Source organism: Grammomys surdaster, unplaced genomic scaffold (genome assembly GCF_004785775.1).
Source record: "Grammomys surdaster isolate TR1022 unplaced genomic scaffold, NIH_TR_1.0 125603, whole genome shotgun sequence".
Classification (NCBI taxonomy): Eukaryota; Metazoa; Chordata; class Mammalia; order Rodentia; family Muridae; genus Grammomys; species Grammomys surdaster.
Window position 1 is genome coordinate 449,996 of NW_021620446.1, and position 27,510 is coordinate 477,505.

General features: G+C 48.9%; 2 protein-coding genes and 1 long non-coding RNA gene across 6 annotated transcripts in view; 1 reads left to right on the top strand and 2 right to left on the bottom strand.

Moving 5' to 3' along the window:
- The window catches only part of Ptdss2 (phosphatidylserine synthase 2), a 23,590-nt gene extending 21,614 nt beyond the window's left edge, over positions 1-1,976 (top strand). For both annotated transcript variants that reach the window (XM_028786858.1, XM_028786859.1), the window contains 4 exons: positions 134-248; positions 338-483; positions 586-771; positions 1,134-1,976. In XM_028786858.1, the coding sequence (XP_028642691.1) occupies positions 134-248; positions 338-483; positions 586-771; positions 1,134-1,320 (634 nt within the window). In that variant the 3' untranslated portion in view covers positions 1,321-1,976. The remainder of the gene's footprint in view (positions 1-133; positions 249-337; positions 484-585; positions 772-1,133) is intronic.
- Positions 1,977-5,604: 3,628 nt separating this feature from the next.
- Positions 5,605-18,170, bottom strand: Rnh1 (ribonuclease/angiogenin inhibitor 1). 3 transcript variants are annotated; one of them, XM_028786852.1, is made up of 10 exons: positions 18,064-18,170; positions 11,651-11,755; positions 10,057-10,227; positions 9,557-9,727; positions 8,885-9,055; positions 8,639-8,809; positions 8,381-8,551; positions 7,958-8,128; positions 5,983-6,153; positions 5,605-5,857 (listed from the first exon to the last, which is right to left on the bottom strand). In XM_028786852.1, exons 2-10 carry the CDS (start codon positions 11,734-11,736, stop codon positions 5,770-5,772), a joined length of 1,371 nt encoding a protein of 456 aa, XP_028642685.1. In that variant the 5' UTR covers positions 11,737-11,755; positions 18,064-18,170; the 3' UTR covers positions 5,605-5,769. The 3 variants fall into 3 exon arrangements, with proteins under 3 accessions (XP_028642685.1, XP_028642684.1, XP_028642683.1); XM_028786851.1 differs by lacking the exon at positions 18,064-18,170 and adding an exon at positions 13,747-14,006; XM_028786850.1 differs by lacking the exon at positions 18,064-18,170 and adding an exon at positions 13,645-13,757.
- An 8,804-nt stretch (positions 18,171-26,974) lies between these two features.
- Positions 26,975-27,504, bottom strand: LOC114638500. The gene is made up of 2 exons (XR_003713890.1): positions 27,386-27,504; positions 26,975-27,239 (listed from the first exon to the last, which is right to left on the bottom strand). It is a non-coding gene; the product is annotated as an uncharacterized LOC114638500 (long non-coding RNA).
- Positions 27,505-27,510: the final 6 nt, after the last annotated feature.

Below are 27,510 nucleotides of genomic sequence, written 5' to 3' on the forward strand. Positions count from 1 at the left end.
AACAGGGCAGAGCCTTGTGTTTGCGGAGGAAGGCAGTATGCACTAGCTCATAGGTTCTGGCTCTAGCTCTGTGACCTGAATAAAGCTGGTTGACTGGCCATTGCCCTTAGGCTGCTGGCTCTCTGGTTCCCAGGGGCAAGATGAAGAGGATTGCCTTTCAGTTCACGCCTTACAGCTGGGTACGTTTTGAGTGGAAACCAGCTTCCAGCCTGCACCGCTGGCTGGCCGTGTGTGGCATCATCCTGGTGGTAAGTCCCAGCAGCCTGGTGACTGGGTATCTATGTAACACCAATGGTTAGGTCTAGAACTGATGAACTGACCTTCTCCCATCCCCTAGTTCCTGTTGGCAGAGCTGAACACCTTCTACCTGAAGTTTGTGCTATGGATGCCCCCTGAACACTACCTGGTCCTCCTGCGGCTGGTCTTCTTCGTGAACGTGGGTGGTGTGGCCATGCGTGAGATCTACGACTTCATGGATGAATTGTGAGGGCTGCCATAAGGGCTAGGGGGTGGGGTGCCAGAGCCTGGGATCCCCAAGGGCATTTGGGGTGCTGGACAAGCCAGGCAGCTGCTGCCTCTCTGCAGGAAGCCCCACAGGAAGCTGGGCCAGCAGGCCTGGCTGGTGGCAGCCATCACAGTCACAGAGCTCCTCATCGTGGTGAAGTATGACCCGCACACACTCACGCTGTCACTGCCCTTCTACATCTCCCAGTGCTGGACTCTTGGCTCCATCCTGGTGCTTACATGGACTGTCTGGCGCTTCTTCCTGCGGTGAGTGGGGGTGGGAGCCCAGGCCGTCAGGCTTCACTGCGAGTGGTGTCTGTCCCCTCTGGCTGAATACAGACAAGGCTCTATCCATTCCTTACTATCCATTCCCTACCCTTGCCTTGCCTGTGGCTCTGTCTGCCTTGGCCCTTGTAATCTCTGTGGCTCTGTCTGGCAGATCCAGGTTCTTGAGGTTCAAGGTGACCTGCCCGGCATGTAGCTGACACTCTAGCTTGACCTCTCCTTAGCTATCCCTAGAATTATAGCACATGTAGCCTCTTGCAGAACAAAGGTTTCCAGGTGTCTATGGGGCCTATGCTGGGGGCTGCTGCAAGAATAGATGGTGAGGTGGCTCTGCTGCCCTACAGAGACATCACCATGAGGTACAAGGAGACCCGGCGACAGAAGCAGCAGAGTCACCAGGCCAGAGCTGTCAACAACGGGGAAGGGCACCCAGGGCCGGATGATGACCTGCCAGGGACTGGAACTGCAGAGGAAGAGAGGGCTACCAATGATTGTGTACCTGCTGAGGAGGGGACCTCAGCTGCTTCATGAGCCTCTCCCTCATCACTGGCCTTGTGCCATAGGGCTGTCCCATTCTCCCATCCTCATGCTCCCTGCTTCAGAGGAGGTGGGGAGGGCATCCACACTCCACAAGGGGCACTTGAGTGTACATGTTTGTGTGCAGGTAGGTGTATGCACATATTGGCTCCTGATACTTCTCTGGGAGCGTGAGCTAAACAATGAGCCTGGAACTTGCTCTAGAGCAAGAGTCCTGCCCTGTCCTTCTACCTGGTCAACCAAGGCCCTGGCCCATGATCTCCCTTATGCTCAGTCTCAGCACAGGCTAGGAGAGGTATCTCAGTACTCTTTCTCCACCCTCTATGGGGTAGGCAGAAGCCCCATGAGACCCTGTGGCCCCACCCAACTTACAGCAGCATAAGTGAAGGATATCATAATACCAAGATGGCTGCAAAGTAGTGGGTCTGGAGTCAGTACTGAGCCATTTCATTTGGAGCCTTCCTTTAACCAGGACTATAAGCTGAAGGGTGTATACATGGAGGTCACAGATTGGCCTCTTGCGGGGCATGAAGTCAGAGTCCAACTAGGAGACCTATACCCCGGGTGTTAGGGTGTTGTCACCATGGCTCCCTGAGTTCATAGTTGTCCCCTTGAGCAAACGGAACAAATAAAGTGATGATGAAGATGCATAGCCTCTAGCTGCCCTCTGCCCCGTGCTCCAGTCGCCTTACAGAGAAGGGGTGTGCATGCATGTACGTGAGTGATGAAGGAGCATAGCCTATGGCTGCCCTCTCTGCCCCATGCCCCAGATGCCTTGCAGAGGAAGGGACTGTGCCCCGCCCCCCTGAAGGGGTGTGTGTGTGTATGTGTGTGTGTGTGTGTGTGTGTGTAGGATACAGATCTCACAAGGCTTTGAGGGCTTGTGGGACACAGCTTTCCTAGGGCAGGCATAGCTGTTCACAGAACAGGTCCTGGGCAGCTACCCGTCTGCCACATTGTTTCTTACCAGGTGTGGGATTGGTGATCACTGAGGAATGACCATGGGAGATGGCTGTGAGCCTTGCTTTACGGCTGCAGCCATTGGGAATGCAGTAGCAAACCACCTGTCTTCTGACAAGTTCAGTTTTCCCACAAATGCACATGTGTAAGTCATGCCTCTCAGCTTACTGAGGCAACGTGTTTCTTTGGATTTTCGAGCCAGGGTTTTGCTGCATAGTTCAGACTAGCCCTGGCCTCAAGTTCTTGGCAGTCCTGCTTTAGCCTCCCAAATTCTGGTTTGTGCCACTGTGCTTAACTAAGAAGTTCTTTTTAAATTTTTTTTTCTTAATTATGTCTGTACATGGGTACAGATGTCCATGGAGGCCAGTAGAGGAGGTCATCAGGTCCCCTGGAGCAGGAGGTAGAGGTAGTTGTTAGCCCCCATCCACTCCCAATAACTACATTGTTTTCCTCTGACTTTCTGGCTGCTCTGACCACTGCTGTAGTGATCAAGGCAGCGCAGGTGTCTCTGACATGCTGAGTCAGCTTGGTTTTATGTGTCTATGGTAGTGCAATTACTGGGCCATACCATAGCTCCATTTTCAAGTCTTTGAGGAACCCCATAATCTTTTCCACATGGTACTATAGCATGTTTGCTCGTTTCTCCGTGTCCTCAAGCTTGCAGCAGTCTTCCTGCATCTGCTTCCCAAGTGGTGGAATTAGAAGACTGAGCAACCATTTTTAACTCTGACCAGTATTTGTTCTTTTTGGGCTTTGTTTCTTCAAGTCAGGGTTTCTTCGTGTAACTGCCCTGGCTTTCCTAGAACTCACTCTGTAGACCATGCTGGCTTCGAACTCACAGACTGACTGCCTCTGCCTCCCAGAACATGCACCACCACCACCTGATTTTTTTTTAAACTATTTAAAATGTTTTAAAGATTTATTTACTTGATGAGTATGAGAAGTGTTTTGCTTGGATGTATGTGTGTGCACCGCATGAGTGCCCGAGGCCAGATGTCTTAGGGTCTCCTGGCACTGGAGTAGAGAAACGGTTGAGAGCTGACATGGGAATGCTGGGAACCCAGATCCCCTGCAGGAACAACAAGTGCTCCTGTCACGTAACCATCTCTACAGCCCGTGCACGTGGCATCTCTGTCAGAACAGGCATTCTCATGAGGTAAGGTGACATCTTACTGGTTTTGATTTGCATTTCCCAGGTGACCAATGGCAATGGGCATTTTTTTTCCTTCCTGGCTTTGTTTTAAAGCTATATCTGTAAAGATGTATTGCTTATTTTCAATCAGGTTACTTATAAATCCCGGTTAAAACAACAAAAGTTGGTTGTAGAAACTTTTAAGCCCAGTCTGGGGTTTCTACCCTGCCCTTGACCATTTAGTTTCTGGATAAGAGACACACAACTTTTATTTTTACAATGAGCCTTAAACAGCACAAAGCTGGGCAGAGATCTACCTCTATGTTACTAAAATCTATTTTCTATCAGTAACTCCAGGCTACTACTTACTATGCTTCTTTTATCTGGGCTGCTCTTGACTCCAGTTGACCAGGCTTCAGGACCATGTTTTCTTGGCTCCTGACCGATGGCTGCGTTTTCTTCTTCCTCACCTTCTTCTCCCTCATGGTCCTCTCCTGATCCCCAAGGCCCAGGAACCCTAAAACCTGCTTGTGTCTCTTCTGCCCAGCAATTAGATGTCACTGTCTTTATATACCAGTCAGAAATAACTTGGGGGCAAGGTCACATAGTGTCACTTGAGACTATGTTCAGACTTTCTTGTCTCTGGGACAACCAAGTCTTGGGGTCCCTCACTTAGCATTATATAATACACAGCAAAAGACCAAATCATAGTGGTTTATGCCTGTGATTCCAGCACTCCAAGTAATTTAGGCAGGACTACTATAACTTCAAGGCCACCCTGGGAAACTGTGGAATACCTTGCCTCTCGGTCAGTATTGTAGATATTAACTGTTACAGTTGGCACACATGACACTGGCACACATGAACAAATAAGTGTAATCTTAGCTGAGCATGACAGCACATGCTTTTGATCCCAACGTTCCACAGAAGGAGGGAGGCAAACCAGGGCTACACAGAGAACCTCTTTTTTTTTTTTTTTTCAAGACAGGGTTTCTCTGTGTAGCCCTGGCTGTCCTGGAACTCAGAAATCCGCCTGCCTCTGCCTCCCAAGTGCTGGAATTAAAGGCGTGCACCACCACTGCCCGGCTGGAGAACCTATCTTTAAGAGAAATAATAAATGACCTTTTTCTGACTGACTTTCTGCAGAAGAGAGTCTGCCTCATGGCTATGTACACCAATAAACACAGTCCCTTCTGTTAAGGGGAAAAAAATAAAGAAAAAAAACATAATTTAGGGGCTGTAGAGATGACTAAGCAGTTAGGAGCTTGCTCTTGCAGAGGACCTGGTTTCCTTCCCAGCACCACATGGCTGTAACAGTTCCAGAGGCTCGGACAGTTGTTCGCTTTAACGAGTAGGAACATATGGCACAGACAAATGTTTGCAGAACACCCATACACATAAAAATAAATCTGCCTTTAATCCCAGTATTTGAGAGACATAGAACAGGCGGGTCTCTGGATTCAAGGGCAGCCTGGTCTACTTAGCAGGTCTATGTTCAGCTGAGGCTACATAGTGAGACCTTGTCTCAAAAGTAAGATAAAAGAATTAAAACAAATAAATCTTAAACTCAAAAAAATAAGTATCACACAGCCAGTCTCGTAAAATTTTGACTGGCCACCCTTCTCTCATTAAGTGCTTTTAGGCATGGAAATTATTTTGGCAATTTCACTTTGAAGATTTCAACCATCTATAGTTTGGGGGTTTTATTTAGACTTTATAGAGATTTTGATTTCTTGTGGTTTGTTTTGTTTTCAACCCTTTTGTATTAGGAAGAACTTTACCACTGAGTCTTACCCCAGTCCTCCTGGTATTTCAGGTATGGGAATGTATCTTTCAAAGTCATGCTTGACTGTTGCAAGCCGAGATCCTCCTCACCCACACTCCAGTGTGGGCAGGAGGAAGAGTTCAGCTCTGAAAGTCACTTCTTGGCCTACCTTGGAGCAAGGTTAATGTTGCACAGCCAGAAACCCCTCTGCACTGTCTGTAGTCCCAGTACTTCGGCATTTGGAAGGCTGGCCAAGGCTACAGTAGCAAGACCCTGGTTTTTAAAAAGGCCATCATTGAGACGGAATAAGGATCCACTGCCGGGCTAAGCATATGCATGAACTGCCCCATACACAGGAAGCAGTCATAGCATCATGGATCCATAGCAGAGCTACACCAGCCCACCAAGAATGACAAGGACCTTTCTTGCCAACAGCGTGTTTTAATAGTTATAAAGTGTCTTAAAGTTTTCTACTGAAGTTAGATCACAATGCTTATTGCCAGTCAACACTAGGACACCCAGAGCCAGAGATCCTGCTGGCTGCCCCCGGGGCTGGATTAACGTTGTGTGTCCAGAGGTGTACACCTCAGGAAATGATCCTCAGGGATGGCCTTTCCTCCTCCAGGGCTCGAAGCTGGTCTTCCACCTCCTCTGCCCAGTAAATGTCATACAGGCTGTACACAGGCAAGCAGGAAAAAGTGAGTTGGGGTACCCCTACTTATCCATCCCCACCTTCCTGACAACCCTCTGAGCCCCAGCAGCCCCTGTACCACCACCTTCACCAACGACATCCACTTACACAAGCTGCTGAAGGGTACAGCTGGGCTGTTTGAGGCTCTCCAGCAGTTGCAGGACACCTAAGTCCCCCATGCAGTTGTTACTGAGGTCCAGTTCCCTTAAGCTGCGGTTGGCCAGCAGGACAGTGGCAAGGCTGCTGCAACCACTATTTGTCACATCACAGTCTCCCAGCCTGGGTAGAGAGGGCAGATCTGTTCTCCCCATTTGAGATTTGGCAGGAAGGCAGCCCCTCTATACTTCAAATGCAGCTAAGCTTCCCCTCAGGTGAATAAAATAGACAGGACTCTTAGCTTCCCCTGAGAGAGGAAGGGTGCACAGCCTCAGGGAGCATATCTATGTCTCTCAGCACCAGGAGCCTGGCTAGGTCAGAAGCCTGTGCACCAAGGCCCAACTACATCAGGATCTACATAGAAAAAGGGAGATAGGGATACAGGCCAAAGGAATAAATGAGCAGGTCTGCTACCCATACCAATCAGAGGGGACCCGAGGAACTCGGGAACTCCTTTCCCCAAGACTTCCAGAGTATCCCACAACCAAGATGCTATTTCCTGGATAAGAGAGACTACATAGCTATTATCCCTGTGGTGGCCTGGTCCACTCTCCAACTAGTGTCCAGTCCAGGATGACTGAGAGTCAAGATGTGTTGCCACAGAAGGCAAGGCTGAAATAAATGGTAAAAGACAAGACATTAAGAGCGAAATGATGCCAGGCAGTGGTGGCGTACGCCTTTAATCCCAGCACTTGGGAGGCAGAGGCAGGCAGATTTCTGAGTTCCAGGCCAGCCTGGTCTACAGAGTGGGTTTCAAGACAGCCTGGGCTATACAGAGAAACCCTGTCTCAAAAAAAAAAAAAAAAAATCAGTTCCAACTGGTCAGTGGTGGTGAATACCTTTAGTCCCTTTAGTAATAGCACTCGGGAGGCAGAGGAAGGTGGATCTCTGAGGACAACCTGGTCTACAGAGTGAATTCTACAACAGCCAGGGCTCCATAGAGAAACCCTTTGTCTCGAAAAATGGAAAAAAAAAAAAAAAAAAGAGCGAAATGATACTCTGGACTGGCTAGAAAATGGGCAATCTCTAGAAATGAGAACAAAACTTAAGAAAATGAGGTCAGAAATTGAATTGTCCACAGTCCCAAGGACTGACTCCTGGACTCGGCAGAGAAAAAGGAAAAGAAGAGAGATCAAGAAAGCACATTACTGCCCAGGCCAAGACCCACATAAAGGCAAATCAATAGCCCAGAGCACAATGGGTAAAAAAATTTAAAAGCTGCCAAAGAGGGCGAGGCTACTTGCTGCCAAGCTCAACAACCTGAATTCCATGCTTGGACCCCATGGTAGAAAGACAACTGCAGGTTGTCTTCTGACTTACGCATGCATGTGTGGTATATGAACTTGGAGGCAAATACATACATCAACAAAAATGTAAAATGATTTTAAAATCTGCCAAAGAGCCAGGTGTAATAGCACATGCCTTTAAGTCCCAGCACTTGGGAGGCAGACGAAGGCAGATCTCTGTGAGCTTAAGGCCAGCCTGGTCTACAAAAGCTAGTCCAGGATAAGCAAGAAACCCTATCTTGGAAAACCAAAAAAGTAAGGAATTAAGGAAAACTGCACTCCCCCCCCAAAAAAAAAAATTAGGCAGACACATGGAGGTTGTGGGACAGCAGAGATCTCCCTGGAACCAGAAAGAAATGGGAGAAATAAGTCCCCAGGTTCTACATCTAGCTCACTGACCAGGGTACACAGGAGCACTAGAACTCCTCTAATACAGAAGCTAGACTGTGACTAAGGAAAGGAAGGAACCCAGGCTGGGTAGTAAAGCTGTAGCCCTAGCACTCAGAAGCCAGAGACATTTATCTCTGAGTTTGAGGCCAGCCTATTCACAGTGAGTACCAGGGCTACATAGACACCATTTCAAAAGGGGGAAGGGGACCCCAGGACGTCTTTCACTATGCCCACCTCTGCAGCACACTCACCAAAGCACACGCAGCACTGTGTCTGGCTGGCCCAGGGCCTTGCAGAGCTCCTGGACTCCCACGTCTCCCAGCGGGTTGCTGCTCATTTGCAGCTCCAACAGAGAACGGTTTTTGGTCAACACCGAGCAGAAGTATGGACAAGAGGCAGCTGTGAGGCTACAGGTCTTTACCCTGTGGGAACAGAAAGGCTGGAGCCAGTTCCTCCAAGTAGCCCTTCCCTTGGAGGTCCATTAAGGGACACAGGTGGCTCACCCATGCTCTTCCCCGTCCCACCCACATCTGTTTATCTGCACCTCAATCTAGCACTGTCCTCCTCCTGACACCATCTTCCAGGGTCCACCAGCATCTCCCCAACCTCACTTCACCCTAGCCTTTCTGTATTTTCTGTCCCAGATACACCTTAGCCCCACCTCAGGCCCTCACCACAGTGACTCTAGCTGACAGCTAGGCTCTAAGAGGCTCTCACACAGCAGCCGGGCACCCTCATCCTTCAGCTCATTGCCAGCTAAGCTGAGTTCCTTCAGGCTCTGCTTGGTCCTGAGGACACGGCACAGGTCCTTGCAGCCCTCTGCAGTGACATCACACTCCCAGAGCCTGTGGGATAACAACATTATTCAAGAATGTCCCTCACTCATCGCCATGTCCTCTATCCCTATGAAAAGAGACTAGGAATCAACTCACCACAGAGTCCTGAGCCTACAGCTGGGAAGCAGCAGTCCTGGGCACAGTGCTGCAATGCCTGCATTACCTAGCTTGTTGCTGCCCAAGTCCAGTTCTTGCAGTGAGGCTTTGGAGGCCACGACATCACACAGATCCTTGCAGTTGGCTGATGTGATACCACAGTTGTCCAGCCTAGAGACATAGGACATGGTAAGAGGAGCACTGGTGCCTGACCCTACCCCTTAGCCTCTGTGGCCTAGTACGTACTTGAGTGACTCCAGTTGACAGGCAGAGTCCTTCAGGCCCTGGCACAGAACATGGACACCAGCCTCGTGGAGGTCATTGTTGCTCAGTACTAGCTCCTTAAAGCCAGGCTTCACCCTGAGCACGGAAGCCAGGGGCTCGCAGCTGGTAGCTGTGAGGTTACAGTATTCCAACCTGGGGGTAGGCAGGGGTCGCAGGCACATCAAAAGGATTAAGGATAGGTCTAGAAATGCAGTATGGGGGAGACATAAGGGGTGCTGGTATCTCATTTCCCATTGCTTCCTTAGGCCTTATCTGGTTGGTCAGGCACAGTGAATGCCTAGAGCCACCAGGCTCATGTGGACACCAACATTGCTCAGGAAACTTTCAGTGGAAAGAGCCCTACCAACATTCTGAGGTTCTCCCAGACCCAGGAGAGAGAGACAAGTTCCTGTTGGAGAAGTGTCTTCAGCTCATCTAGGATCCCACTCTACAGAATCCAGCCAGACCCCACCAGCATCAGCACCTGATCTCAGGCTAGGTCAGCTACCAGCCCTTAGCAAAGGGGAGGCCCTGCAATCCTAGGAATCCCCTCCAGAGTTCTCATCTACTGTGCTAATGTGAGGCTTACTGATGGCTGGCTGGCTGGTCAGGGGCTGCAAAGAGCTCAGGGACCCTGGCAAAGTACACACTCACTGAAGCCTCTCAAGGCGGCACTGGGGGTCCCGAAGTCCTTCACAAAGCAGCTTCAGGCCTGCATCCCCCAGAGGGTTGTCATTGAGATGTAGCTCCCGCAGGGTAGACAAAGAGCTCAGCACGTTGGGCAGAACTCCACAGCCAGTCTCCGTCAAGCCACAGTTCTGAAGGCTGAAGCACATGCCACCAGCAGCAGTCATGAACACATTCCTATCCATCTTGCAGGGTTAGGGCACTACTTTTTCTCTAGATGGGGCTCCAGGCCAAAGGAGGAGACCAGTGTGGTTCAGCCACATTTTTACTAGGGACTGAGACCTGGAACAAAGCCATAATGTGGCCTGTTCCAGCACTCCACTCTTCACTGGTGTCCTGGCTAAAGCTGGGGTGCCCATCACCACAAGCTGTCCCTACCTGTCCAACCTCTCAGTGGCTTTCTACATCACAGCTGCCTATTTGTCCAAGTTCTGCCCTGGATAGGCTGGGCTGAGCCCCAGGCTTACCTCAGCTTCTGGACCTTACAAGAGGGATTCTGTAGGCCCTGGAGCACCAGACCCACACCAGCATCACCCAGTTCATTGGTGCGTAGGCTGAGCTCTGTCAGGGCAGGGTTGGACTGGATCGCTGAGCTGATGTCTTTGCACCGCACTTCAGTGAGGCCACAGTCTTCCAGCCTGCAAACAGGACCCCTGAGTCAGCATGGTGCTGGCCTCAGACCCGACCATCAATCTCACAAAACATCTGGTATGACCCATCCAGAGCCAAGAAATTCAAATACAGATTCTAACTACAAGGCTTAAACTTCAAACAGGCTCCAAGTCAGCATGGGCTACACAGTGGAAGAAAGCTGCCTCAAAAGAAACTAAGAGCTAGAACTCCCTGCCTAGCTTGTACAAAGCTCCAGAACTGAGAGGTGGGGTGGGGAGGGGAGGAACGGATGTTGATAGTAGGCAGAGGAACTCAGACCTGGTCAGAGCTACAGCAGCATGAGTACATGATGAGCCATAGCAACGGATGACTCAGTCATGGCCACATGAGGCCATTGTACATCCAGAACACCATGTGACAGACCACACCCATTGTATGTCCATACACTCCAAAAAGCACATGACCACCATGAAAAACCCTCAGACTAGGCAAAGGAACACGTTCAGGGTATCTAAACTCAGGTCACAAGAGGAAGAGGGACTCTGCAGAAGGGTTGAATGAGATGATCAGTAAAGCCATGTGGGACCCTACGTGATCAGAATGGGGGAAAGTCACAGGGCAAACCTGGGAATCAATATCTGCCTAGAAGTGCCAGGCAGCATGAGAATATGGGATATGGTCATGGGAAGCTGATGGAGGGCTGAGGATGCCTAAATAACCTCTGACTCTGCTATAAACCTAAAACTATCTCAGGAAAGATGAGGAGGAAGCAGGCATCTATGTCTGTCCTGTGAACCTGAGTCACCAAGCAGTGTAACCACCTAGTGAGGCGGGCTAGTAGCAACTTTTCTCAGCCAGAAGGAAAAGCTGAGTAATGGTTCAAACTGCTGGGTGCAAGGTGCCTACCACCTGAAGCTGCAGACACCCTCCACATCAAGCCTGCCCATCCTACCTGAGCCTGTAGTGGTTCACATATGCTTCTCATACATGATGATACATGCTAGCCTACCTACGTGAGCTACACAACTAGTAGTCAGTTGTTGCTGTTTTTAAACTTGTGTATCTCAGGCTAACTTTAAACTACTATGTACCAGAAAATGACCTTGGGTTTCTGATCCTCCTGCATCTACCTTCCCAGTACTGGGATGACAGGATTGCACCTGCCCGGTTTATATTGTGATGGAAATCAATTGCCCAGTTCCAGGCCAGTAAGAGCTATAGAGTGAGATCCTGTCTAAAAGCAAACATACAAAAATGTTGAAAACTCAAGAGTAACATCTCATGAAGATGATGCAAAACATCTTCCTGTCCATGAACAGAGTGCTTTTGGAACACAAGGAGCCCCTGTCAGGTGGTCCCAAACTGCAAGAACCACCCACCTCCACAACAGAGTACTGCCCTTCCAGCCAGACTCAACTGTCCCCACAAGGTCCCCAAGGCTGCTTCTACCTGACCACTTGGTATTGCTGGATCAGAGGAAGGAGCTCTGTCCACCGGGCATCACTCAGCTGCTCACACTGGATGTCAAGACTCATGGTGGGTACACAGTGTAGTCTAGGCATAAAAAAGTAGGAAGAAAACTCTTGAGAAAAATTCATACCTTGACAGGCTAGAATTTGTAAGAAGATGAGTCCAAAAGCCAAGAGAATATTTTTTTTTTCAGTAGAGGCCCAGCCTCTCCCCAGCAAATGTGTCTACGAATTGAGTCTCTAGAAGTAAACAAGGTATCAGAGAGAGGCTAACTATATAGTACCACTAAGAGGAGCAGAACCTGAGTGCCTAGGACTATGTGACACAGCCACCTCCTAGCCTCTGACGGAACCCAGCCACCCAGCACCTTTCCTGCTGCAGATAGCACCAGGCTACCAACTCTGGCCGGGAAATCTTCTGCTTATTTGTGGGAGCCTGGCTATGGTCTGGAAACCCCAGCAAGGGAGCTTTCTGCTCATTCAGCCTACTTCTTACGCTGAGAACAAGTTGGGCTAGCACCATACTCTACCGTTGCCAAACCATCTTACTAAGTCAAAAGTCCAGAAAGCATGAAGCCTGGACACAAGCAACCACCTTAAGGGCACGGCAGGAAGGCACGGGACTCTGGGGGGAAAGGCGAGTATTCAGAGGCAGCTACTATAGCATTTGCTTCCATGACTTCCTTTTGAGCCTAGGCACTCAGGTCAGGCCAACTTCTTCACAACCCTCAGCCAGCTCAGGCCCAGCCTGCAAAGGACCCAGGTGGTCCATCACACTAGGAAAGCTGGGACAAACAGGTCACAGGCTCCAACAAGAATAGGCCCAGAACCCAAATAAACATGACAGACACTGGCTGTGGAAGGATGTTTCTGAGGCCTGGGAACAGATACCCATGTCTCCACATTCCAGGGCAACTATCTGTCAAGCAAGCTAGCCTAGACACCATGTGGGTATCCTGGAGGGCTCCTTGGAAGAACTGATCAGTGCTGTGCTGCTAGCACAGAGGAGGGAGAGGGGTACTAGGTTCTGTTTAAGAGAAACAAATCACTTCAGATGCTCTCTATAATAGTTATGACAATGACAACAGTTCTGTGTGAAGTTACAGTGCCTGGCACAGCATTGCCATACTAAGGGAGTCTTCCCTCCCTTCCCAGGGGTAGGAGGATACCCCCTTAATGCTAACCAGGGGGAAAGATTTACTTTACACATATTGACACAAGGGCTAGTGACAGGAACAACTGAGGCAAGGGCATTGATAACTCACTGTGGTCATACAGCTAGGGCATGGAGAAATCAGTTATCCCCACCCATAACGCACCAATGAGTAAAACCAGCACTGCCTGGTTCATATGTGTCATGCAAACCCAGTCATCACTGGGGCACTACCACTGGGGTAGGGCAGCTGGAGTACTTCTAGTCACAGGCACAGCCTCCAGGTCTACAAGTCCTACTCTCTTCTGCACTACAGACTACCGGGTCCTAGAATATCTACCTTTGGGGAAAGCACAGGGCTGGACTTTATGGGAGGCAGGGTGCCAGCCAGTTCTGACTGTGATCATCTGAGGTCAGGGACGAGGGATGTGAAAGTAACCAGGCAGCTGCCTCTTCTCCCACACTCCTCCCCTTGTCTGGCCTTGGGACCAGGCTCTCGGAATGCACAAAAGTGACCAGGCTGGAGGCCCCACCAGCCCGGCTTAGAGGCATTATTCAGACCTCTGCTTAGATGTGATTGGGGATTGCTAGCTAGCTGCTCCTAGCTGTAGCTAGGTTAATCATAGGATCTAAAGACACCCTCTTTGGACCTTAAAGTGAGCGAACAGGCCGCTGATGACCGAGCTATGAGCTCAGCCTTCAGGTACTGAGAAAGGCTCCTCGGAGGCACAAGTGTGTCACCCTAAGAAGGAACAGGCCTCAGAAGCTCGCTGGGCCCATGATCCCGCCCCTGCCCCGCCCTATTTTTTGGTCTCTCAAACCTTCTAGTCCAGACGCTCTGCCACGTATTAAGAAGGCCAGGAAGGGACCCGAAAAGAACCCTCAAAGGCAGCCGAGCGCCCCAAAACATGGGCCTAGCTCACCTGGTGCCGCTGCTAGAGGTCCCAGACGCTCCCGTTTCTTCCGCCCAGGGCGGGGCCTAGAGACTTTCTCCGGTTCTCATTCTCTAGCCCCAACTAGCCTTTCACTTTGCCTTCTGGAGACCGCCCACCAGGTCTGTCCCTCCCACAGGCAGGCTGCACTTTGGGAACAGAACTTGACAAACCTGAGTCACTTCTTTGGGCCTGACTAAAAATATTAAAATGATCCACAGCTGCCACGAAATGGATGCAACTGTGATGAGAGTGTCTGGTATGAACAGCAGCACACACCCATCTGTCCTACAAGCCGCCAAGGTTTTCATGGATAGAACAGTGTTCAGAACATCCTTTCTGATCCTGGGGATGTGGCTGAGGGTGGTAACATACCACCTCTGATGCATGAGACTCTCAACACCCCCAAAATGCAAGCATTTCATCACTATTTAAGCAGTTCTGATATTTTTCTTATTATATATATATACACATATATATATATATATCATATATATGTGTGTGTGTGAATGCTTCATCTGCATATGTGTCTGTGCGAGGGTATAAGATTGTTGGGGAATAGCCATCATTCAGGTGCTGGGAACTAAAGGGTGCTCTGGAAGAGCAGCATCAGTGCTCTTAACTGCTAAGCCATCCCTCCAGCCCGTTTTTAAACTTTGTAACATACTCCCAAGTTATGGGATTTGCTTTTGGTTTCTGTATTTTTGAAACAAGGTCTTGAAATGTAGCCCAGAAGGGCCTTGAACTTGCAGATTTTGCTTCCTGAGTGCTGGGATTCCAGCACTGTGGAAGAAGTCAGCATCGAGAGTCTGTCACTCAGGAGCCCTGTTCTCTTGCACAGACAGCCATACACACACTTGTCAAGGAACTGGCATTCATTCACCTAAGTATTTGTTAAACATGTGTCATGTGCCAGGTGCTGTTCTGAGTCTCTCCCAGGACTTTAACAACATAAGTAAAGGAGATTCTAGCAGGCCAGCATAGGAAATCAGGAATTGTGTTTCCGGAAAGACCTGGGACAGGGAGCCCTGAAGGGACAAAAGGAGGCAAAGAGGCAGGCAAGAAGATAGGTTGGGGAGCTGGAGAGATGGCTCAGTGGTTAAGAGCACTGACTGCTCTTCCAGAGGTCCTGAGTTCAATTCCCAGCAACCACATGGTGGCTCACAACCATCTGTAATGAGATCTGATGCCCTCATCTGGTGTTAGTATAAGTCTGAACCCGGTGACGTCATATTCAGGGGCCTGCGACTCCTACGTTGCTGGGACAACCACTCCCAGAATTCACCTACCTGACTCACCTACACCTGGGAAATTACACACGTCATCACCCACTTAAATAGTTGGGACCACCCCCAACCTCTCTCTCTCTTCGTCTTCTCTTCACTCGCCATCTTCCCGTTCCTCTCTCCCACCCCCTTCCCCAAATAAACCCCTTCCCTTGGAACCGGATCGGATCGGCTTTGGTGTTGTCTGTCCAAACTGCGCTCGAATCCTAACATCTGGTATGTCTGAAGACAGCCACAGTGTACTCACATACATAAAAATAAATAAATAATTCTATAAACAAGCCATGATATATAACACCAAAAAAAAAAAAAAAAAGAAAGAAAGGAAGGAAGGAAGGAAGGAAGGAAGAAGAAGAAAGGTCAGAACTCAGCTTCATAAACCCTGCCCAGTATCCAGTACAGACACAGCTTCATCTTCATTGCTGCAGGAGCCATCCTCACCGCACCAAGACTGGCCCGTGAAGCAGGGGATCGGTTCTTTGGGGAAAGATAAAGCCTGCCCAATTAGAAGGAAAACTTTGGCCAGGCCAGCCTTTATTTGTTGCTAATGTGAAGGAGAATTCCTGAAAAGAAGCTGTAGAATTTCAGTGCTGTGGAGAAATTGGGATGGTGCAGTGCCAGAGGCTACTTTATCCTGGGCTAATTTTAGCCTTCTACGACAGCTCTTTCTTGCCCACCTTTGTGTTGGAACTAACATCTTGTGACTGATAGAAACCTTTTAGAATTTGGGGGTGGGGGTGGGGCAGGGGTCATGATAGAGGTTCTCTGTGTAACAGCCCTGGCTGTCTGGAACTATCTAACTCTCTCTCTCCTTCTCTCTCTCTATCTTAGACTAGGCTGGCCTACAACTCACAAAAATCTATCTTCTTCTTCCCTCTGAGTGCTGATATGAAAGGCATGTGTCACCACACCCAGCTTCCTTTTGAAATCTTAACTTAGCAGACCAGTAGCTTTCACTAACCAAAAGCTAATGTCATCAGATAGCATCTTGGACTTACAGAAAAGCTTCCTCCATTTTATTGTACCTATCTCTCTGATGTACCCACCAGTGTACTTAAACTTGCCTTGATTTATGATTTTCTTCTGTAAAACTACAAAATTTCATGAACCTGCTTCCATGTTGGAACACAGAATTTGGAGTAACCTAAATCTGTGTTCTCAGGCCATGCTCACTAACAATGACTCCAGAATAAACTGTCTCTTAGTCCCTTTAAGGTGAGAACTGTAGTTTTTGCATGGATACTCAGTACCCACAGACAAATTGCAGGGGCTACTAACTTAGGATCCTGGGTTCAGGCAACCCATGTGGCTGGCAGGTACAATGTGTTTCTAGCATCTCACCAGGAGTTCAGGACAAACTAGAGACAGCAAGTACCTCTCTTAAGTTTCTATAGAGACCACACCCAAGGAGGAAGGGTGAGAAGTGAGAGAAAGGGGGACCAAGGGCTCCCTGGGTGCTCAGTTTGCACTAACTTTATTGGATGCTGTATGAGGAAACTAACACGGGTGGGCGGGTCCCTGTACAGTCATGAGATAATGGGTGGAAAGTGTAAAAAATGTTTATCTTGTGGAGGCTCCAAAAGGATCCACCCACAGACACTTGATTAATTTCTCTCTTGAACTGTGAAGAGATAGCAGGTATGAAACTGGTGTATTTTTTTCACAACTGTTAAAATTTGGGGAGGGGGGAGAGTGGTATTTAGGGTGGGTTTTTTTGTTTGGTTTTTGGTTTGGTTTTTGTTTTTTCTTTCAAGATAAGGTCTCACTGTGTAGCTCTGGCTGTCCTGGAACTCACAACAAAGACCAGACTGGCCTCAAACTTACAGAGATCCACCTGCCTCTGCCTCCTGAGTGCTAGGACTAAAGGCATGCACCACTATACATGGCTCTGTCACAACTGTTTTAAAACTGTGGTCTTGTAACAGGCCATGGGCTGGCTTTCATCCAAGCACTCTACTCCAGAGGCCCAGGCAGGTGGATCTCTGTGAGTTCAAGGACAGCATGGGCTACACAATGAGAATAAAAACAAACAAAAAGATACGCCCTTGCTATGTGGTCCAGGCTTACCTTGAACCCCGTACATAACCAAAGCTGGCCTTATCCTCCACGCTGAGCTAACCTCAGACCACAGTGGCCAGACTTTTACATTACCAGCACTTCATCCAGAAGGACCAAGATGAGTTCAAAACTAGTTAGTGCTACATAGTGAGTTTCAGGCTAGGCTGGGCTACAATGTGAAACTATGTCTTTAAAAAGAAAAAAAAAATCACATACACAAAGCATACACATACTGAGCAAGGCGGTCACAAAAATACATTTATATAAAAAAAGGATACAATGTAACTTTCCTTTGGGCACAATTACCTGTTTATGTGACTATGGTGGGCTGTTTTCAGACATTTCACTATCCTGTAACCAGGATCAGCTCGTTCTAAGGTCCTTCCTACACATTGCCAAAACGATATAAATTGCTGCAGAAATCTGTCTGCGATATTCAACAATGCAAAGCGACTGTCGCAAGGTGCGGTGCCAGTTACGTGCCCTACCACGGGAGCTGCTTCCATTCCCCCTAGAGTTTGGGAGGCCTGGGGCTAGCCTAGCTGCCCGTTCAGGCTGTGAGTACGCAATTCTCTGAAGACCTGGACGATCGAGCGATCCTCCACTTCAGATCTCGCTCTATCGAGGCCCTCCATCAATTCCTCAAATCCCGAGGAGGTGCTTTAGGGGAGGAAGGCCAAGGGCCGCTTAGTTCAGGGAAAAGAAATTCTGACTAGGCAGGTTGCTGCTTCAGGAGCCTAATGGAGAGACTACGCATGCGTAGACTCACGCAGCGGGCCCACCACCCTCCCCCATAGCCCACCGCCGGAGGTACGCAGTGAGATGGCGTCATCTAAGTGCGCAGACACCGCCCTCCCCCAGTACTGCCCCGCCCGGGAACGCCCGTCTCGCCCCAGCTCTTCACCGCCTGAGCTGGGTACTGACATTTCAGTGACCACGAGCTAACATAGCACGTGAAACTGACCTCACGAAGACCGAGGCCTGGAGACCCGGAGTGTGACGGCGACCTCCGGACTGGAGTGGAAGAAGCGTGGCGAGGCCTACGGGGCGTGTCCTCGCTGTAGGGCGGGGTTTGTTGTGGAGGCGAGGCCTACGCGTGGTATTTTTGCTGACTGAAGGGATGCTTGGTACCCGCCTGACCACCACCCGGAAGTCCAGCCGGGGTAATAGTCCCGCGGGAAGTCCACCCGGCTGTATAGCGGTGGTGCTCTAGGGGTGCCTGACTCCCTCATTGTTAGAAACTGATGGGTACTATTGCTCGATTCTTGGACCTGCTTTTGACCTACGTGATAAATGTGTTTCCGGAACTCTGCCCAAATGTGTTGGAGGTTTTTGTTTCGGAGCCCAGGCCTCATTGTAAGGCTCTTGATGGCCTGAAACACTCTTTGTGGCAGCCCCTTTTATAGTGGGCAGGGTTACCTGCCTGTTGCCAGGTAACTGTGGGGCGGAGCATACCTAGCTGTTGCCAGGTGACTCTGGAGGTGGAGTTTAACAGATTGCTAACACTCTTAACCACTGAGCCATCTCTCCAGCCCCATTGTCTTACTTTTCTACTGCTGTGCAATACCATGTCCAAGGCAACTTATAAAGAAAGGTTTTAATTTTTTTATGTTGCAGAAGGTGAGTTCCTAATCATCATCGTGAGGGTCGTGGCAACAGGGAGTCAGGCAGGGAGCCTGACTCGGGTTGTTGCTGAGAGTTTATATCCTCATCTCTAAGTAGGAGGAAGAGAGACCTAACAGCCAACCTTCAACAAGGCCATACATCCTAATCTTTCCAAAGAGTTCCACCAACTTGAGATCAAGGATTCAAACAAGAGCCTTTAGGGCTCATTCTTACCCAAACTACCACACTCACTGAACCTGGTACTAGACTGGAAACCAGCGAGACTCAACAATCTGCCTCTCTCTGCTCCTCATCGCTCTAGGGTTAAAAGTGCAGAAGTGCTGAGTGACCAGGCAGCCCCCTCAAATCCACATTCCATCCCACATACCCCCAGCAAAATTAGAGCTTTCTTTCTTTTTTTTTTTTTTTTTTGTTTTTTTTTTGTTTTTCAAGGCAGGGTTTCTCTGTGTAGCCCTGGCTGTCCTGGAACTCACTCGGTAGACCAGGCTGGCCTTGAACTCAGAAATCCACCTGCCTCTGCCTCCCAAGTGCTGGGATTAAAGGCGTGCGCCACCACCGCCCGGCTAGAGCTTTCTATTATACTAAAAAGAACCTATCCACTTTGAAGGAGGTTGAAACTGATTTTGTTTACTTTTTTTGCCTTACAAAAAAAAGCATTCACTATAGTCAAATTGAAACCGCATAAACAAACTAGTATCAGCCTACAATCCTGTGATTTAGATGAAAACACTGCCATTTTGATTGCTGTTACTAGCATTTGTTGTAGACCAGGATCGTCTTAAGAAATGCACTGTGCCTACAAATGTGATGTCACAGGACCTAATAGCAGGAAAAGTTTCTGAGAGACGACTTTGGAAGAAGCAGGCGATGGCTCATTTGGTAAAGCCACTTATTGTTAAGTCCAACAGGTTAGTTCTGATCTGGAAGCCTACATGATGGGGTAAGAAAACTGACCCCTGAGTTGTCCTCTGACCTCCCTTCAGACTGTGGCATGCCCACATACATACACATTCATACACAAAGAATTAAATAAATTGTTAAAGAGGAATTAAAAAGAAACAAATGAAACTAATCTTGTCAGTATGTCCCAAAATATCCTTTCAGAATGTAATCAGTATTTTTTTTTAATTTAATTGAACATAATTATTCGGCCGGACGGTGGTGGCACACGCCTTTAATCCCAGCACTTGGGAGGCAGAGGCAGGCGGATTTCTGAGTTCAAGGCCAGCCTGGTCTATAGAGTGAGTTCCAGGACAGCCAGGGCTACACAGAGAAACCCTGTCTCAAAACAAACAAACAAAGAACATAATTATTCACATTCTTTCATTCTCAATACTTGAGGCCCTATGGCAACATTACTCATGGAACATCTTAGTTCAGGTGAGCTGTATTTCCAATGCTCAAAGTCTCATGGGATGTTTTTCTTAGTATGTGTGCATAAATGTTTGTTTTTTAAATTTCATACCTTCTATTACATTCTCATAACTTGAGGAAGTAGACATGTGTGGGCAGCTATAACTGGTAGTATCTTGGGCCTGGAGAATCCAAGGCCTGAAGAGATGGCTCAGGGGTTAAGGGTACTGGTTGTTCTTCCAAAGAACCTGAGTTTGATTCCCAGCAACCACATGGTGACTCACAACCATATATAACGGGATCTGATCCCTGTTCTGTCACACAAACATATATGCAAATAGACATAAATATTTAAAAACAAAACACACAAACAAAAACAGGTAGAATTCAGAAATGAAACAGGGTGCTGCTTCTGTGCTCTTTACTATTAATGAAGCCATTTCACAAGCCCGGACAGCTGTGAAGGGCTCTGGCTCCCTCTAGTGGATCCAAGCTGGCAACATTCAAGGAAGAGTCCTGCTGAACATGAAACACATGGAGCAGCAAAGGCCAAGAACAGTTTGGGCACTTCTATACTTAGTGCATCGCTGAAAACCCACCTTAGCTGCCCATGGACATGGGAATACTAGGAATAACTCATGAAGTTATATGCCCTGGTCCATCAAAAACTACAGAGGATCCTCAGCCTGGCAGGTGAGTGGTCCACAGAGGCCAAGGCAGCACTAACAGCTCTTCTACAGTGGCTGAGCTGAGTGGTTATTTACTACAATGGGACTGTGGAATTCTGGATATGTGAAAGGCATTCTATTTTTTTTTTTTTTTGGTTTTTCGAGACAGGGTTTCTCTGTATAGCCCTGGCTGTCCTGGAACTCACTCTGTAGACCAGGCTGGCCTCAAACTCAGAAATCCGCCTGCCTCTGCCTCCCAAGTGCTGGGATTAAAGGCGTGCGCCACTACCGTCTAGCTAATAATTCTAAAAAAAAAAAAAAAGTTAAACTTAAATCTTTTTATACAAGGAAAAATAAAATATCAACCATAGTCTCATTATTCCATAGGATACCACCTTCTTCCTCCTCCACTTCCTCTTCCTTTCTTTTTCCTTTCTTCTTTCCTTTCTCCTCCTCTTCCTCCTCCTCCTTTTCTTCCTCCTTTCTTTCTTTTTGAGACATACCCTGGCTATCCTACAACTCATTATGTAGGCCAGGTTGACCTCCAACTGATGAGATCCACCTGCCTCTGCCTCGTGAATGCTGGGACTAAAGGTGTACACCACCATATCCAGCTCCATGGGATAGGTTCGTAAGTCTTACTGCATTTGGCTAAACATGCTGGTGCACGCCTTTAATCTCAGGTCTCAGAAACAAGAAGCAAGCAGATCTCTGTGAATTCAAGGCAACCCAAGCCAAGTACTGGTGTTAAAAGTGTGTGCCACTAATCTCACTTTTTGTGGTGATAGGGATTGAACCTAGCCTCATACATGCTAGGCAAGCACTCTACCAACTGAACTATACCCTCAGCCATTTTTGCTCATTTTAATTGTCTTGATCAGAAGCTCCCTACCAAAGAGACTTTCCCCCATTTTCATGTAACACGTAGAAATGGGTGAAATGTTCAAGGGTATGCATGTGTGAGAGCCCATGTGGGTGTATGGGTGTATGTGGACATGTTACATGTGCATACGGAGGCCTGAGGTTGTCAGGACTCATCCTCCACTGCTCTTCCACCTCCTTCACTGGAGGGGGGATCTCTCAGTCAAACACAGAGATCTTGGATATAGCTACTCCCATCTTGCCTTGTGAATCCCCTGCCTCTGCCTTCTGAGGCGGGAACTGCCGGGAATTGCCATGGCCACGTGTAATTCAGGTTGAGTTTCTGGAAATCCGAACTCCAGTTCTCACACTTGAGCAGCCAGGGCTTTAACTGATGAGCCATCTCTCTGGCCCCCAAAAGAAACCTGATTCTAACTATTGTTACAATGTGATTTGTATCCTCAGGTCTTCAACCCACACGGATTTGAGCTTGGAATGACTGGCTGAAAGTAGAAATGCAAGAATACAATTCCTAGGACAACTGCTAAAATATATAAAGAACTATCAAAAAGACAGTTTTGCTGGGCTGGAGAGATGGCTCAGTAGATAACACTGGCTGCTCTTCAGAAGACCTGCATTCAATTCCCAGCACCCACATAGCAGCACACGACTGTAACTCCAGTTCCAGGGGATCTAACGCCCCCTTCTGACCTCCTCAGGCCCCAGGCACACATATAGTATACATACTTACATACAGGCAAAATATTCATACACATAAAATAAAAACCTCTTTTAAAGATACAACTTAGGGTTGAGGAAGACCAGTAAGAGTGCTTGCCATCAAACTGGATGACCTGAGCTTAATCCTTCAGTTCCATACAGCAGGAGAGAACTGATCACTCCCTAAAACCTGTCCTCTGATATCTCTCTCTCTCTCTCTCTCTCTCTCTCTCTCTCTCTCTCTCCTCTCTCGCTCTCACTCTCGCTCTTGCTCTCGCTCTCGCTCTCTCTTACACACACACACACACATGCTGCTCTGGAACTTACTCTGTAGACCAGACTGGCCTCGAATTCAGAGATTCATCTACCTCTGCCTCTTGAGTGCTGGGATTAAAAGCATTTAATCCCTCCACCACCCAGCATACTCCGCCCTGCTCCAGTGATACACCTGACTTCGCTATTGGAAGATGAAACAAGAACATGCACATGTAAAACAGACAAAAAAAATAGATAAAAAACAGAAGAAGGAGAAACAGATTCTCTGGAACGCCAACATTAAAACTGAGCTTCAGACAGGCATGGTGGATGGTACATGCCTTTCATCCCAGCACTCAAGAAGAGGCAGATGGATTTCTGTGAGTTTAGGAACAGCCTGGTCTACATAGACATGTGGCTTCCAGGACAGCCAGAACTACACAGTATCAATAAACAGATGGATGGATGGATGGATGGATGGATGGATGGATGGATGGATGGATGGCAGTGTTTCTCCCAGCCTGATTAAGGGGAAAGAGTGTGATGCACACATGTAGCAGGCTAAGTATTCTCAGGAAGCACAGCAGAAGGACTCAGAGCCACATCCTGTGTCAGGAGCCCAAAAGTCTGGAGGCCTGGAGGAAAAGATAGGGAGAGGCCAGGAACATGAGTCTTCTCATGAATAGGGATGTCAGAAGGGATGGGAGTCCTGAGCAAAATGTAGGGGTCACACTGTATGGCTATTGCTGTTTCTAGGGTCTGATCTCTAGTCACCCCTTAGCAGTACTTCTTTTACAGGAAATGGCTCATCCTCCTACTTAGTCTGGCACCTTCACCTGCAGGCCAGCTGTCACTGTGTAGACAGGACACAGCAGTGAGGATTAACTATGATCACCGAGGTGCAGTTAGGAGCTGGGGCTTCTGATGAAAAGGGTGTGGGGGTCCTGGCTCCCGGTCTTCCCCGGACCTGACCCCTTCATGGTTCACTAGGCAGTGCTGCAGCATGCCATCCCCAGAGAAGCACATGGCAGGCTACTGAAACACCCAACAGACACTACTGGTCCTCAAGCCTGGATCTTCAGAGTGTCATGTTACCACTCCAGCTTAGCAGAGACAGGTCTCCAGGTGCCTGAAGCCCGTAAGAGAACAAGACCAGCAGGCAGATCCCAAAGGTGGCTGCTCCCCTCTCCAACCCACTTTCCAGACCTCCTTCCAGAGGCTGCCCAGACAGTCCTCTGGCCAGAACTCTGGTATCATGGCAAAGTGCAGAGGCTATACAATTTCCCTGGGGCCTCTGGCAGCCCACCAGGGAACCTCAGCCCTCTTGGGTGATGTCCTCCCAGAATGATTTTTGATTCCTGAAAGCAGGAGCCACTGCCTAGGCATAGTCCTCAATAAGGAAGATGCTTTTTGGATACTGTTCCAGCACCCAATTAGTAAGTAGCACACTATCCAAGGTAAATAGACAGCCTCTCATGGCACAAAATGGCTAGACTGGGTGACAGCCACACTAATTAGTGACAATAATTTATAGCCATAGCACCTTCCCTTCTCTACTTATTCTGAGCCACTGGACTGTCTGCTATAGATGGTCTCAGGGCTGTCAAAGGGTGGTAGTCATGTCCCCTCATGTCCCTCTCAGCAGAGAATCCTCTGTGCTTGAACAAACGCAGGTGATACATCCTGCTGGTTATTCTGCAGCTCTCGCCATCTATGACCAAAATCCAAGTGACAGCCAGGAACCTATCCATGTCCTCTCCTGATCCTGAGCCCAAGGGGCAGCCACAAACCTCCATCCCTGTCCCTTACCAGCTACATGGGCTCAAATGGCTACTTAAAGCTTATCCACCATACTCTTTTCTCGAAGGCTACCCGGCCCTTCAGAAACCAGAACATAGTAGAGCAGCAAGTCCAGCAGGGACTTGTGTGGGTGATCTTCCTCCATTCTCTGAGGCTGTGGGTAAGCCTCTGACTCCTGGGACACCTGCCACTGTTTTCAAAGTATGGCTCCCCAACTCCGGAATAAGCTCTGCTTGTAGGCTATAGGCTCTCAGGATTCTACAAGTGAGGTTCCAGCCACCTGCTTTTGGCTTCTAGTTTATTATGAAAATGATGTAAAAAAGTATACAGTGAATGAAGGGACCTGCCTCATCCACAAAGACACTAGGGCTGGGCTGGACCTAGAATAGAGAGGTTTACAGCAAATTGTGGGCAGGAGAACCTGAGTAATCTGTTCTTCCACGAGGACAGTGCAGAGACCAACTGTCCAGGGCTCCTACCATCACAGCAATGAAGTGAGGATAGGTAGGGACTTTCCTTGCTTCACAGTGCCAGTTGCCCAGCCCAGGGATGTGACTATCCTAGGAACTCCCCTGCCTCTCAAGAAGGCCCAGGAGAGCCCATATCCAGGAGATGAGCTAAGCTCTAAGAGTGACTCTTCTGCTGTCCTACCCACAGCACAGGCCTAAGTTTGAGCAAGACCCAGCCAGGATGGGAGAACCAGAGAAACTCTGGGTCTTGGTAGGCTCCTTATTTCAGGGCAGCTACAAGCCTGATAACAGCCTCATGGAATCACCTCTCTACAGAGGACTCAAGGTTGTGCTCAGGCCACTGGTCCCAACCTGAACAGGTGATATCCTCTCATGCCAGCTATATCTGAAGACCTCCTCAAGTCCCCCTGAAGCTCTGGGATATCTACATCCTGGAGGATGAGGTTGTGGTCATGACCACAGCAACAAAACAAAACGAACAACCAAACAAAAAACAGCCCTCACAGTACATAGAAGTCACTCCTCAAGTATCTAGTACAGACCTTGGCTAGCCAAGGGCCTCACTCAAACCAATCACATTGTCTATCTCTCTAACCTGAGTGAGCCAGCCATGAAGGGTGGACCAGCCAAGTGTGGTTAGTTGGGCAGGGTACAAGGTACTAAGTCCTAAGCCCATCCTCCACTCCACAGTTAAGAGTTGAGGGTACTTTTCTGGCAGGATCTCAGAAAAGTGCTCAAAAAGATGCTGAGATGTAGTAGTCTCAACAAGATAGACCTGGGCACAGGCAGGACAAGGACAACAAACAACCTTTCCCAGGGCCCAGCCCAGAGTCCAACTGTGTACCCTTGAAAATTTCCTAAAGCCTCTCTGTAGGTCTTGCTGCTTCAGGCTGGGCAAATACTGAAGTACCATCAGGCCTCTGTTACAGAGTGAGGGATAAAGCATGTCATGCTTCCCAGGTTAGCTCCAGTTTGAGTCCCTTCCCAGGGCAGGCATGTCTAGGCCCCAAGAGCTCTGCCCCTATGTTTTCCACCCTACTGCTTCTAACAAGAACACTAAGCTCCTGTCCACCCTTACAATCACAGCCCAGAATGTACTCAGCCTGCTAAAACTCCCAAACAGGGCCAAAGACAACTCCTAGTGTAGCAGACCCTATCTCCAACCCACCTTGGGTTCATGACCAACAAGGCTCCAACAGAGTCACTGAAGCTTCAGATTATACCTCGGGAGCCTCAAATACACATGGACAAGAGAAGCTGACCATTTGGCTGCGTTGGAAGAGAGCAAGTGTACTGCTCAACCACTCAGCCGCAGGCTACACCATGTCTAGTGGAGCCTCCTTCCAAGTGTCCTGAAGAGACGGACTTCACCCAATTCCACTTGAGTCTGGAGAGGGTAAAGGGTACCCACCATGGGCCCCAGTGGCCAGGAAGAGAACTAGAATAAGTGGATGGACCCTCCTGTAGCCATGACTAGTGCCAGAATGAGGCACAGGGATGGCACACCCTTTGGGAGCAGTGAACAGCTATCTGACTTGTATGTGTCTCTCAAGATTATACAGGTGACTTGGAGAACATCTGTACACCTCAGAGAGGTGGCAGGAACCAGTGAGGGAGTTTCTACCCTCTCAGGGCGTTGAGATTGCTAGGCCCTAGGTACCAGTGGGACAGAAGCCTGAGGCTACACAGAAAACATTGAGGCTCTATTTCAGAGTCCTAGGATCTCCATCACAGGTCAGACGGCTGCAGGATGTCGGGGCAGGGTAGATCTTATACTGTCGTTCTTAGGGCTGTATTTCATGGATCCCAGAATGCAGGAAATGTGTTTCCTGCTGGAGACAAGGGATGCCCTCTTACTCTCAAAGCCCTCCTCCTCCCATTAGCTAAAGGACAATAGGTCACTTTTCAGATCACCTGACTATTCTTGCGTTGCCTATAACTTTCTGCAGGAAACACAAGACAGTTGAGGCAGGCAGAAGGGAAGGGCTGCACCGTCCAATGTCGCAGGCCAGCCTCCCCAGCCTCTTCTAGAAACAGGAACAAGGCAGATGATGGATCCCAGGTTCCCAGTATCTTCTGTGAGGCCACAGGCACTACACCTCCTACTCCAGCCAGAGACAAGTCAAGACCATCAAATAATTTACTGTGATTCAACATGTGCCCTCATAGGCGCCTGGAGGGAACTGAGAGGGGTGGAGGACTTGGGTGCCAGTGACAACAGGGACAGTTCTTGACAGTCTGTTCAAATTGTCCATGCGAAGGTCTTGGTCACATCTGTCCACCATCCCTGGCCTGGCCTGGCTCCAGCATCGTTTCCTTCCTTCCCTCCTCTTTCCTTCCTTCCGTCAGCACCTCCTCCCTGCATCCGGCACCTCCACGTCCTGAGCCTGTGCCGGGGCGGGCACAAAGGACATGACTGACTGCAGGCAGGGGGATTGGCAGAATTGGGGGAGCAGGGACATCAAAGTGGATATGAAGTTCATCTGGCTAGCTGAGGTCACTGCCCCAGATGTCTCGCTGGTCCTTGCCTCACCTGGTGTCAGGATAGCACACACTTGCAGCTCATGCAGCCAGGACCACTCTCATCAGGGGGGTTTAGTTTCCGCAGTTTATGCTGCCGAATCTCACGTACTAGCGTGTAGAAGGCATCCTCCACAC